A 15,136-nucleotide genomic window follows, 5' to 3' on the forward strand; every position below is an offset into this window, starting at 1 on the left:
TTTACTCTTTACTCATCAGCATATTGTAGAAACTAGAAACAGTTATATATATTTATATATATACATATACACGTTAGATTATCCATAAATAAATCTTGTTTTTACTGTTTTAAAATATATAACAAAGACCAAATATATTTATTGATAACCCAATGTGTGTGTATTAGCTTTATTTCATTGTAGATAAGAAAGAAAATAATTTCTGTTGTTATTGCCAAATTCTTTATACATTTACAGATCCTAGTATTGTTGAGTAGTTTCTTGTTTTGTTTATTCTCTTCTCTCCAAATGATTTCATTTATGCATAATGTAACTTTCTCCAAAAGGATTTATAATGTAAACTTTACATTTTGTTTCTCTACAATTAACTTGATGAATGCTAATAATAAATGTAAATTTCTCACTAATATTCTCCTATCTTACTCGAACAGCTGAACTTGGTAAAGTATGAAACTCACTGCTATAATTCATTAGTAAATTTTGAAACTAGCCTAGTTTGATCATTCCTAGTGCTTACTTCTGTAACCTTGTTGTCATTATCATGGTAAGCTCTTGGGATTAAAATGCTGTGTTATCGGTAAGTGGTTTACTGGCGTGCTAATCTAAATCTTCTAAGCAAATAGTTCTTGTAGATTAGATTGAACTAGGCAAAGCAGTTGTTGCACTACCTACTGAAACATAAAAACATCTAGAGAGTCGGACAAAATGCCTTGTGGTATTTCTTCCAGCTCTTTATATTCTGAATTCAGATCTAACCATGGTCAACTGTGCTCTTTATCCTTCTCAGATTGATAGGATAAAGTACCCTGAGTTTGTCGATAGTATTGACTAAACCTCTCTCGAATCAGAAATATTAGTAGTATTAGTATTTATCCCTAATTATTTTGAGTTCCAGATTTATTGAACTGTTAATTTGGTGATTTGTTTTTGTTTTCTTTTTTGGAGGTTTTTTTTTAGTTTAGAAAGTAATGAAAATTATTATTTTGTACTAATTGTTAAAAGAATTCTGTCCTGGAAAGTATATAAAATATCATTCACTAATGAAATTAAAATTGTTTTGCTGTACAGCAAGTTCTATCTAGAATAAGATCTTACATTTTGTTTTGTTTTTGTTCTTTTTATTTTTTTACTTTTCACAAATTCGTTAATCTAGTTGAAGAGTGTATGATTTTTAGAGAGAAAAAAATGCATGGTTCTTCTCTTTGGTCACAGAATATCTTAGAAAAACAGCAACTCATAAATGATTAAAGGCAACCCAACATATTACTGGAAATATGGTAAAGTATTATACATGCTTCAAACAAGATAAATTCTTATTAATAGAAGCTATTTCCAGAAAGGGCAAAACACATGCTAATCAGATTTCAAATTCTCGGCAAATTGATTTACTGGCTTCAATATTTTCCCTTGGGATGTAGAAATTTCTCCTAATGTTGAGATTTGCTTTGAAGCAAGACAAGGGAAATAATCTATTGACATGCAATGGGGAAATTTGTGATGTAGTTACTTGTTTTCTTTTTCCTTTTTTAAATTAATGAGGTCTTCATATTAGGATATATCACAGGCAAATAATCAGCAAATACAGAAACAAATTGTAAAAAAGAAAATCATTAAGATATTAGTATTTGATTATCATCTTAAAGATGAATAAAATATTACTGAAAGGAGTACTATTCTTTTCAATACTAAAACATTATATGAGAGAAAAAGGTTGTAGTGAGAGCTGTCATCTTAAAATATAATGTGGTAGAGGTTAACATTTAAAGTCTAAAGAAATAGGTCATCAGAATAGTTATATATTAGGTAATCATCTGTTAAAAACCACAAACATTTCTCCGGCTTATGTTGCATGATTGAAAGCTATACAAAATGTTTGGTACCTAGTCATTATACTACAATGAAAATCAGATATAAAACTTTTGTGCCTTTTCCAATTTTCATTGATTTTTCAGTATTTTCATCTGTGATGCCTGAGATAAATGCTAGCAGTCACCTATTAATTACCATTTATTAATAATGAGATCATGAGAAGCTGCTTACATTGATTATAAGGTTATGTTTCACAGTCACAGTTCTAATTTGCTAATTGAATACTGTGGTTAGCATAATACTGCTTCTCCATAACTAATGGATTAACTATGCAGAAAATGAGAAGATATGTCCTTACAGAAAAAAAAATCATAAATCAACAGGAAACATTATCAATCAATTTATTGGGGACAATGATAAAACAGTGGTGAGAAAATCATGCCAGATGATGGAAAATCTACCTATTCTGAAACAGTGCCTTATAAATTAAAATTTTACACTGGATTTTGATTTCATCATCTATCATTAATAAATATTTGAGGGACGATCATTGCCAAATAATTTTCAGAAGTGTTTTTAAAGGTTTTCTTGGGATGTGTAATTATATATTAGAAACTCAAGTATGACAACTCATGTTGAGTCTATACACAGTCTTACGCTTACATATATATTTAAATTTTGTATCACAATTTATAAGCAATAATACTGGTTCACTGCATTACATTTGGTGAGAATAGCAATTTGGTGTCTGTAATTTCTTATAAAAATATTGCAGGGGAATATATTCAGAAACTACCAGTTTTTCAGTTTTTTTCACAAACATATTTCAGCAGAAAGACACTCAGATGCACGTTTATGTGTGTGTGTGTGTGTGTGTGAGTATTGGGTTTCTGCATAATTTCCATGTACCAAATTCAACTCACAAGTTATCGATCAGCTTGAGGCTATGGCAGAAAACACTTTTCCAAAGTTCTACAAAGATGGATTAAATCTAGAACCATGTAACTGAGAATCAAAGTTTTCAACCACATAATTATGCTTGCTATGTTTGAGCCTATTCTTGCAAAAATCTTAAGTTCAATATGGTTAGATCACATACTATCTCATTCAGGCGCTACACACTAGATGATAAAATAAAATATATTTCTACTGACAATATAATTAGAAAAGATATTGCCTTTATATTTTTAGTATGTGTGTACGAAAAGCAATATCTTGATGTTGGTTGTAGTGAGTAGTCCTTGTTATTTTTATCATTGGGCATTTATCCCAATTCTTTACTTAGTGCCTCAAATCATGACATGGTCAGCTTTGCCTTTCATTCTTCCTTGATTGATTTTAAAATAAGATATCAATAACAATTATGTACTGGAATCAAGATCTTTAATTTGTTAGGTAATCCCTTATTGTATTCAGTTTCATTTTGGCAAATCTCATAATGACACTGGTATTCAGTGATATTGGCCCTTGCCCTTCACTTGAACATCACGTGTAGCATGTAGAAGGGAGACCCCTGGTCTTCCATATAATCTTGCCCAGATCTGTGCTCTGGACAAGATATTCTAGTGTCACTTCACCACTGTCCACCAGGACTAGAAGTGAGACTTTCCAGGAACATTTGAACGTCAAAAATAATATATATATATATATATATATATATATATATATATATATATATATATATATATATATATATATATATATATATATATATATATATATATACACACTCTTTCATTAGATTCTATTCTAAAACTATTTTCTTCTTTTATTAATTTCCTTTTGTTTATTTTCTTATTTTAAATTTGATACTATTCTAGTTTATAATAATTCAAAGAAATTTGTTTCAGTATCATCAAACTCTGAATAAATAAATACATATATATACATATATATATATATATATATATATATATATATATATATATATATATATATATATATATATATATATATACACACACACACACACACACACACACACACTTTATTTCCTGTTGAAAAATTAGTTTAGAAGTGTTTCATTGCAAATCAATGTATAATTTAAATATTACTGAAGACATTTTCCAATTCTTGTTACAGTTTTTTATCACATTGCATCATGTCATTACTATTTGCTTTGAAGTTTTTACCATTATCTACCAGTAGTCATACCATTAAGGCATGGCAAGCATTATTATTTTATTACACATATTCACACACATATATATACATATATATATATATATATATATATATATATATATATGTACATATATATATATATATGTACATATATATATATATATATATATATATATATATGTATATATATATATATATATACTAGTCATGATATATAATTTTTTTAATTGATATATTTATATTTATTTTTCTATATTTTGAAATGTAGATTTTATTCTCAACCTAGCTATGATTGTGGAGTAGATGAATGTTTTAGAGCTACTACTGCTGCAGGTGCTTTATATTCTGTCATTTAAATCCACTGGGCCACTGTTAGATGAACATCAGCTATGCTTTTTAATGATAAAGTTTCTGTCTTTAACCACCCCCTCCTTTTTATCTGATTATAAATTCTTTTCTGTACAGTATAAATTTTAAGTATTGATAGTGCATTCTTTGCCTATTTTTCTTTTGCTTCAGTTCTGTGTTTCTTTTTACACCATTTATGGCTCTTTTATAAACTGTGTCTAATTCCAGTTTGTCTAAGTCTATTTTCCTAGTGTTGATATTATGAAGAGTTTTCTTGAATTCTTTACATCACTGTCAATGTTTTTATGCTCTGTATTTCAATCAGTCTGATCTCCAACTATGTGATCATTGGTCCTGCCTATGATTGACCTTGTAAACTTTGTTACAAACATACTGTAAGCCATTGTTATATTTCCTAAAGAGTTGTAATTTAAGAAGAGAAAGCCATAGATTTGTTATAATTTTGGATGATTCAGTCCAATGAAGGACATTAAATTGATTCATACCATTTGAAGACATGTTGAATCCAGATCAGACTAGTGAAATATTTTACATAAAAACATGTAGTTTGATGTAGGTATTTTGAAACATTATCATAGAATCAATGCAAATTCATTTTTAGGATGCATAACTATGGAACATTAATTCCATTAAATATGGATAAATCCTCTTGCTACTATTAGTTAATTCAAACATATCATACACACTCACATTGCACATAAATGGAAGAATTGTTACAAATGTCATGAAATCCTTTATTAGACATTGCAGTGAAAATATGTTGGCTCACAAAAGAATATAGAAACAAAAGTAAAAGTATTTTTTAAAGTACTAAAAAAATTGTAGATTATGTTTCAAAAAAGAATGAAACAGAGTTTTGCTAACATAAGTAGAAGCCATCTTTACTACGACAGATCATTTGTTTGATTTCCTTTCATTTTTATTTATTGAGCACTCTTTAAGAAGTCTAATTCATACCAATGTATTATTTTGTTTTAAATCCTATTCTTTATAAATATAAATTTATTTCTATATATTTCATATATATTTTCCCAATAAACTTCTCCTAAATGTATAATCCCCTGCACTAAAGTTTTTTTCTTTTTTTCTTTTTTTTTAACATTGAATGGCTTTTTTCTATCTGCATTTTTAATATCCTGTTCCAACTAGTTTCTTCTCTGTCTACACGTAATCAAATTCATCAATTTTTCTATTGTAAAAATAATTATTGTATTTGTTGTCTTCCTTTTCCTTTTTAATGTTTTTTGTTTTATTTGGTCTCATTATAATCAACTTTTTTTAATGTGTGGTTAAGATAAACTTTCTAAATTGTACCTATTTCTTAAAAGTTTTCTTGTATCTAATTCTGGCCTTTCATTTGCGTACCAATTCAAATGTAATATGTAAGGGCATGCTCTTGTTCAATTTTCTAAACTATCTAATTTTCAGATACATTTTTGTATTTTCTACTTCTTAAATTTTAGACAATCTCAGTTTAGTCCGTATTTGTGCCATCTTCACATTATTCCCTCCCTTACTTGGTTCACATTGTCATAAAATTAAAAGTCTTACTCTAGGCTCTTTCTTGATGTTATTTTATACATTAACACTGAAATTGATGCACTTAGACATTTACTTACAAATTTTTTTCTAAACAAGGGTTTTTACACTAGATTCCCTTCCTACTATTAACTCCTCAGCCAGAAACATATATATATATATATGTTTTGTTTGCTCATAAATTAAATAATCCTACAATTTAAATATTCGTACAAATTACTAGAAATGTTGCGAAGTTAAGCAACCTTCCTCAAACACAACATTTATCTCTTTACATTTAATTTCCATTTGTTTGAAAGCAGCAAGTAATGTGCTCTACTAAAAGGGTACTGACACAACTCCTCTGGTCAAATTCAGTTTCATGTTCTTTTCATCCTCTGTGCCTATAATAATTTTTCTACTTCATATCTAATATTTCAATTATTAATAAACATATATAAGTGAATATGTGAACACAATCACATATATTCACCACTTCTTTCTTTTGTAATGAAATTATTTTATTTTAACTAGCCATCAGATCAAATATGTTTAGAAGTTGAGAAATTATGTATTATGGCACTTGTGCCTTTTTCAAGGACATTAACAACATCATTAAAATGATTTTGAATATAGGACATTGTCAAATTTCAGCTCACTAAGAGTTTAATATGTACTTTATGATTAACATCATATTTTGTCTGATAGAAATTATTATCAACAAATTTTTAAGGTTTTTTTTTTCTTAAATAAGTAAATCTGTACAGGTGATCTTTGTTGTGTCTGTGGTCCATTGCTATAAAAACTCTGTGAAGATATTCTGAGGTTTTAAGCTACTTTTTCATCTCAAACATCATCTGTTCTCAACGTCAACATATTTTTCAATTAAGTCAAATTTCCATTAACTTCGCCTCTTTAAAACTCAGTGTTAACAGGAGGATGTCTTGCTTAATGGCCATAGATTTCATAATTCTTCATTTTAGATTGACAGATGATTTCAAGCAAGCAGTTTAATAAATCTCACAAATTAAAAATGGATATGGATTACTCTTTCGTTGGATCCAATTAGTGGCCTGCAGCCATGCTGCAGGACAGCCTTTGATACATTAACTTAACTATAACCACACTCTACATTGAATTTTTTTTTTTTTTAGTAAATGTTTATAATTGTTGAAACTTCTATTAAAGACTATTGTTCTGTTATTTTAAACCCAGTTATAAATCCTTAGTGTAGCTTCTAAGAGGATTGAATATTGAAGATGGATTACAAAACGGACATGTAGCAAAATAACTTCATTTTACATAATTATTTCTAAATTTTGCTGAAGACTAAATGACAAGGAACTATTTTCATAATTACTTGAAAATAAAGCTTACAACACAGGGTTCTATAAGTCATCCAGTTATCAATTCATTAGTTGTTTCCCTTCTTATAGCTTATTGTGTAAATAACCTGAGATGTAGGTTGTTCATTCAAAAAAAATATTTTGTTAATGGTAACCATAGAAGCCCTAATGTCTAAAACCCTTGATTTTAGGAAAATACAAGCACTGGCCATACATAATTAGAGCATAAACATTGGTTATATTTTCAGCTGTATTTGCTGGGAATTAACTCATTCTCATTTGTTTTATGATTTCACTTTCTTCTAAACTATCTGATTTTCTGCAGTTCTATATTTAAGAGATGAGGAATTATGTACATTATTTACATTTGACAGATATTTGTCCTCATCTTGTTTGTTGTTAACACAACCTTTCAGCTGATATACCCTCCAGCCTTCATCAGGTATCTTGGAGAAATTTCGAACCTGGGTTCTCATTCCTAAGGTATTTTTTTTCAATGTTGTTATTATTATTATTATTATTATTCAGGTCACTGCCTGGAATTGAACTCGGAATATTGGGGTTATTAGCCCACACTCTTAACCACAATGCCATATACCCATGGGCAATTATGGAGTGAATTTTAAGGCTTATAAATCTAATATTTTCCTGTCCTTCCCATATGCTATTCATATCTGCACTCAGTCTGCTTAGGAGGTTATTGTGTCCTAGCATATGTGCTGCTTCTTTTAGTTCTTGTATTTTCCATTGGTGTTCTCTGTCTATTATTTTAACTTCATCCCACAGTGGGGGGGTCTCCATTTTTCCATACATGATCAGCTATATCTGATTTATCAATATCTCATGTCACAGCTTTACAATGTTCCTCTACCCTTATTTTGAGGGGGCGGATGTTTTGCCTTTGTATAACCTACCACAGTTGCATGGGATGGAGTTCATGCAGTTTTTGATCATATTCTCTTCTATTGATGGTTTTACCCAAAAGAGATATTTGCGAAGTGTTGTATTACTCCTAAGTACTGTCCTGTCATATGGGCCACATATATTTTGTAACTTTTCAGAGAAGCCTTTCACACAGGGTAGACAGACTGTAGACAGTTTATTGGTTTCATCCTCTCTTTTCTTCATAATTGGAGTAGATAGTATGTTTTGGGGGATGAAACCAATAAACTGTCTATAGTCTGTGTGCCCGATGTGAAAGGCCTCTCTGAAAAGGTACAAAAGATATGCGGCCCATATAACATCAGGACAGTATTCAGGAGTAATACAACACTTTGTAAATATCTCCTTCGGCTAAAACCACCAATAGAAGAGAATATGACCAAAGACTGCATGTACTCCATCCCATGCAGCTGTGGTAGATTATACAAAGGTGAAGCATGCGCCCCCTCAAAATAAGGGTAGAGGAACATTGCAAAGCTATGACACGATGAGATATTGATAAATCGGGTATAGCTGATCATGTATGGAAAAATGGAGACCACCTCACCCGGTGAGATGAAGTTAAAATAATAGACAGAAAACACCACTGGAAAATACAAAAACTAAAAGAAGCAGCGCATATGCTAGGACACAACAACCTCCTAAGCAGACTGAGTGCAGATATGAATAGCTCCAGTATTAAGGAAAGATAGAAAAATATTAGATTTATACGCCCTAAAATTAACTCCATAATTGCCCATGGGGATATGGCATAGTGGTTAAGAGCATGGGCTACTAACCCCAAGATTCCGAGTTCAATTCCAGGCAGTTGATAACAACATCGAGAAAAATGGTTCGAAATTTCCCCAAGACACCTGATGAAGGCTGGAGAGTATATCAGCTGAAACATTGTGTTAACAACAAACAAGATGAGTACAAATATCCGTCAAATGTAAATAATGTATCTGATTTTCTGTTCATTAAACATTCACTGGAAATATACCTGCATGAAAATCCAAATCTGGGGTGTTTGTAAACTTGTAATAAAAACATTGTAGCCTATTTGTCCTTGCTTTAATGAATAAATTGTAACTCTGTCATACTATGATGCTCATAGACAGTGACAGTCTTCATTGTGTGGTGCGTCGGAGAATCTGCTAATGGATAACTGTACAAATGATAAAGACATGATTGAGATAGTGAAGTGGGTGAAGGAAATGATTTTACTATTTATAAGAAGCACAAATTTACTAGAATGGAACAAATTATTTTAATAATTCTAAGCAGAATTTTTTACTGATAAAAGGAAGTAAAACTTGAACATTCAACAAACTAAAATCTGAAAATTATTATTGAGGAAGAATGAGAGATAAAGCTTCCAATTAATTAGTAACTTTTTGTCTAGATGTTAATTAAAATGATCAACTAATAAGCTTTATTTCACACACAGTTGAAATATATAATCAAATATTATGTGTCTGTGTATTCCATTTGATGATGCATAATCAGCAGTGTCCATCAATTAGAGATTATTAGCCTTATTAACTTCAAGGCAGCTGGAACAGAATCAATCACAGCTTTACTGAAAGCATTAGTAACATGTAAGCGAATTAATGACTACAGATGGGAATTGAAGCCTAGTCTTAGATTCAGCTGACTGGGAACTTGTGCCTTTTCTATGGTTATTCATAGTTTAGAATGAAATACCATTCTAAATTTTAAGAACAGTATTCTGTATATCTAGGTATCTGTAATTTAATACATTATTGTAAAAAGAAAATATTTTGTTAGGTTTTATTTGCACTTGGATTTTTCATTTATCAATTTAAAATTTCTGAACATAAAATGAACCTTGATGTTTACATGCACTATTGCTCCGTACAGCATATGTTGTAAGCTTTACTGTGGTGATTATGAAAGTTTATTTCGATGCAAAAATCAAAGCAGCCTTAAGTCACAAGACTTTTATAAGCTGCAACTTCTCTTCTTGAAGAAAATAATAATAATAGAAATATGGGTTTGCCTTTTTTTTTCTTTTTTGAAATTTTTTTTTTAAAGTTCTGTATTGAATTATTTGACACATGTTGTTGTAGCAAAGAAGACAGAACAACTTCAACAACAACATCAACAACAACAACAACAACATCAACAACGTCAAATCTCAGGGATTAGTGAAGACCATATCACAGGTACCTAAGCTATTGGTATTTCTGTTTACTATCAGATACAATTTAGTTCTGATTAGATTAGCATTGGCTGGCCCTTTTTATTCCAATGTCTCACTTAAAAACTGAGCAATTTTTATCCGGTATGCTCTCACGGGGCAGCTTAAGCAGTTTCTTCTTCAAAATGTTTTCCTCAAAACAACCAAGATATATGATCAGATTGGTTTTCAAGTTGCCTTTAAGAAAGTGTTCGTTAATACATTTTGAGACATTTGAATAAAATTTTGCCTTTTCATTACTTGCTTCTGGACATCATATCAAACAACATTAGAATATGTATTGTAACTCCATATTTTACTTCATTGTATGATATGGTTAACTGGATATCAATGTGTTGAGGACCTTATTTGTAATCAAACAAGTTTCGTTGGATGGAATTAGCTATAAATGAAAGAGAAAATGATTTATTTCATGCTGAAAATATTAGAAACAAAGTTTTTTAAGTATATAATTCTTTAAAGAACAACTTACCTTCTGAATATAAAAGTATGATGGGTTTCCAACAAACTTTATTTACAAAAGAATCAAATGTTGCATTAAATATAAGAGAAGTAGTTGTGTATTTTCTTTAGTCATCACCTTCATCAAGTTTCAGTTACAACTCATTTCTGATACAATGTTTCCATCATGAAAGATATTTGATTTTTTTTAGTTTCTTCTTTTCCATCCCAATAATAAACTATATTTTTCTGAAAAAAAATGATAAATTATGTGAAATATAATGTGTCTTGAATGGCACAACAATGCAGAGTGGACTATAATAACTGTTATAATTTAATTATCCATAGTCTGATATAATGATTTTTCAGAATATAAAAATTCCTTCAGATATCATTAGGAATTGATGGAGTCACTATAATCAGTTTATTTGATTTATTTGGAAATAGTTTTTATCTTACAAACAAATATACATACAAACAAACAAACAATGGGAATAATTAAATATTTATTATTTTAATTTCTGTCTTGAACTAACATATTTTAGGAACCCTCTTATGCTTAACTCTCATGAAGATCCATCAGTCAGCTAAATGATGCTAGTTGGTTGCTCTTGATAGTTTTCGTGCATAGTATAACTGAATGTCACTTAAAGTTTTGCTTACTACTATGCATAAAATAGTGAAAATCCTATTAGGAATTAATTAGGTACCATCAGAAATAATTGGATAATGTACTTATTACAAAGAAGACAACTTCAAATATATCGTTTTGCCTTCTTACAACTGGCATTAACATCTTTATCATTGTATAGTGTTGATTATATTTACCATTATTTTTATTTCAACTTAGCAACAATTAACTTTCTTTGTATAAGACTTTCAAAAGCTAAATATTTTAGGGGTTTTTTTCTCCCTTTATTAATGCAATATTTGTTGGTCAAAATCTCTTCTTGTAATTCCAGTCCGATATTTTTTTCTTTCGTGGAAGATAATTATGTGCATAACTTTACATGTTAATGGAAATTCTTAAAATTCTGAAACATTTTCTGAAAGTACTTAACTTTCTCTTGAACCCAACACCTGAACCTGTAACCTATCATGCAATGTTTTAGAAATAGATTTCCTTTCAGTTAGACTTAGTGTCAATAGTTATACTAGTTGTTTTCTAAATATATTCATAAATTATCTGTAATGATTTTTTTAAAATTATTATTATTATTAATAAATAAATAAACTCTGGACTTAAACTACCATCCAGTTTAGTTATATAGTACTGATTATTTTCTTGCTGTTGGACATGTTCATGTCAGTCCTCTTGTTGACATAACTTTCATTAGATACAGTATTTTAAAATATATTCCTCTTGCTAGGAACATATTTTAAAAGGGGTTGTTTTAAGTTTATATATAATGCAAATTATATTTTCTAACTGGAGGTTAACTACCATTTTTAATCTACAACTGATATTTTTAATAATGAATTTACAGATAACATTGAGAAATTGGGTTATTAGAATAAGTTTTACATATTCCCTATAAAAACTTGGAGATTGTAAATTCAGTAAAATAATATGATATACATTTTCCGATTATTCACTTTATATCTTTCTTTCTGATATTTTTATTATCTCTACTACTTTCTCTCTCTCTCTCTTTCTCTCTTTCTCTCTCTTTCTCTCTTTCTCTCTTTCTCTCTCTCTCTCTCTCTCACACACACACACCTACACACTGCTTTCTCTTACACTTTCTCTTTCCCTACCTTAGTTACATCTCCCTCTTCCACCTCTCTCCCTCCCTTCAGTATTTAAGCTCATTCACTCTAGTATTGGCTCAAGCCCTTTCCTAATGATTATATTGAAATGTCTTTTCCTTATTCTTCAAAAGCATCCCTTCAAAAGATAGATATATGAATAAAATATATACCAAAATTTCTTTATAGTGTTCTTAGAGTGAAATGGAAGTAGTGGGCTTTTAGATTTATGATATTTTTATAATTTTCTCTTATTTTGAATCTAAAATTTAATAGTTTTAAAGATAGGCATAGATTAATTGATGATTTCAAAGGCTTTATAATATTATTTTTACAGTTTTCAACTCTTTCTATTCACATATGCACATGACTCTTATCTATGAAAAAAGTCATTCTACTGATAAATTTATAAAAAATATCAAATTATTAATAACATATATTTATATTAATCAAGATACACAGTAAAAATTATACTGAGAGCTTTTTTCTGATATAAATAGAAACCCTTCATTTGCTAGATACTCTTGAAGTACTTTTTTGATTTTCAATCAAGCCCTTGTTATCTATTTTGTATAATCATTTATACTGATAACTGTTGATATTTTAAATCAATTGGAAAAGATTATCATTTAAAATATTCTAATTATACCAAAGTTACAAGACAATTGATTTCACTTGTTGCTGATTATTGTTACAAGACTACTGAATCAAAAATTTTAGTCCCACTACTTCCCATGCAAGAAGGTGGTCTTAATTGACCAAGAGATAATACCTCCCACAAGCCTTCATGATAAACCCTTCATGGATTTGATCTCAAAGTGAATAGCTCTTTCCTTTTTATATATAAGCTTATGGATTCTTTGCTGCTCAAAATTTGTCAAAAGTAGTTTTAAAATACCTTTATCAAATATACACACCTATGTTTTAATTTTTTTTGTTTTTGTTTTTTCCTTTTCTCCCAAGTTATTGAACAGTGTGTTAGTTTCCATAATCCCATTCCACCACTTCAACACAAAATCCCTATTCCTTTCACTTCTTCCTTATCCCCACCACTCATATTTAAAACATTATTGATCTGTCAATAATCACTCTCTCCCTGCTTTTGGCACATAACTTGCAAATGCATTTCCTTAATGCACCATATTTTTCTCTTTCATCTGGATCACCTTGCAACCCTTTTTGCATGCCCACTCACAATTTTACTGGTCAGGGTTCAACACTGGTAAGTCTATTTGGCTTATGTGACCTGTCCCCAATTTTGTATGCCTCGCTCGTTCCTCCTGTGCTCTTTTTTTTTTTTTCTTTATCCCATGTCAGTTTTCTATTTTTGCGTAATGCCTGTTGTCTAAAATTTGCTAACATATATATATGTGTATGTATGTATATATATATATATATATATATATATATATATATATATATATATATATATATATCTTTTCCTCTCCTTACCCTATTGAAATATATTTGCCTGTGTCCTCTATTGAATGTTTTCTCAAGGCTAGCCGTCTTTTGTGAGCTATCTCTAGCACATATGGCTGTTAAAACATCTAACAGTGCCCAGTAGATTTACTACATGTAGGCAGATTATTATAAAACTTTTTATTTCATTTTATTTTCTATATTGGTATTACTGTTTTAATTCTCATTTGTATGACCTCAATGTTGAATGCCAATCAATGTTAAGAAGCGTCTGTTTTGAGGCACACATTGGAAAATTTGCCCCCATTTTTTCCTCTTATAGGTTTCTTTGAGAACACAAACATCTTTAGTTTGTTTTTTAAATTCATTTCTTTTTGCATTTTTTTAAAAATTATTTGATTATAATTTTTATCAGTTTGACTGTATCATCTGCACTGAAATGATAAAATTTTGTGTCTCACAATCTAAGAATCTAATTGTTATTATGAGGTTCCTTTCTTCAAGCCATTGTTGTATTTTTTATATGTAACATATTCGAAAATAATTCAATAACACATTTCTTTTAATTTTGTAGCTGTTTCATTTGAAATGTTTTTAAATAGCCATTTGGTATGTCTTGTGACAAATTTTTGTCTAATCTCAATTATTTTCCTGGTGAAGAAGAGAATAGAAGTTTTCTTGAAATTCTATCATTTCCAATTAAAATATTTATCTTGTCTTTATTTCCTTAGCTTATTCTAAAACAGTTTTTCAAAAGCTTCAATTTAAGGCTTTTATTTGTTTTAAAGAAAATCATTCTGTTTCAGTGGTTAAAATAATAAAACTGCACCTGCACAATTTCAATTTGCACTTTTGAATACTCAAATAACTAAAGTTCAAATTTTCCATTGGTTGTCTCAGACAGTGCATGACTATAGCATACATTTTTTTCTCAGATTTTGTTTGTTTTATTTTATTATTCCTGCCATACTATACAAATGGCCAATTAGACGGTTGAATTATTTATTATTGGTTTGAATTAGACTCACATGTTTCACTTTTTTTGTTGTACTTTGCTATATATTTCTCAAGAAATTGTTGAAACCTGTGTTGCTGTAATATTAGTAAACTAGAATCTTGGTTTATTTTTCTTGCTCTTAGGCCTGAATGCTTCCATTTTAGAGTTGGCTGAAATTTGGTTGTTTCTTTTTTACATACATACAAACACACATGT

At 29.4% G+C, this 15,136-nt stretch overlaps 1 protein-coding gene across 5 annotated transcripts in view; it reads left to right on the top strand.

Annotated features, from left to right (window-relative positions):
• LOC106874522 (protein phosphatase 3 catalytic subunit alpha) overlaps positions 1–15,136 on the top strand; it is a 175,157-nt gene that overhangs the window by 127,941 nt on the left and 32,080 nt on the right. Inside the window, exons 11-12 of one of the 5 annotated variants that reach the window (XM_089362800.1) lie at positions 432–440; positions 10,181–10,276. The exons of the other annotated variants lie outside the window; for them this stretch is intronic. Of the exons in view, the coding sequence (XP_089218926.1) occupies positions 432–440; positions 10,181–10,276 (105 nt within the window). The remainder of the gene's footprint in view (positions 1–431; positions 441–10,180; positions 10,277–15,136) is intronic. 5 annotated transcript variants of the gene reach the window in all.

The sequence above is a fragment of the Octopus bimaculoides genome, chromosome 1, assembly GCF_046866305.1.
Source record: "Octopus bimaculoides isolate indiv1 chromosome 1, ASM4686630v1, whole genome shotgun sequence".
NCBI classification, from domain to species: Eukaryota; Metazoa; Mollusca; class Cephalopoda; order Octopoda; family Octopodidae; genus Octopus; species Octopus bimaculoides.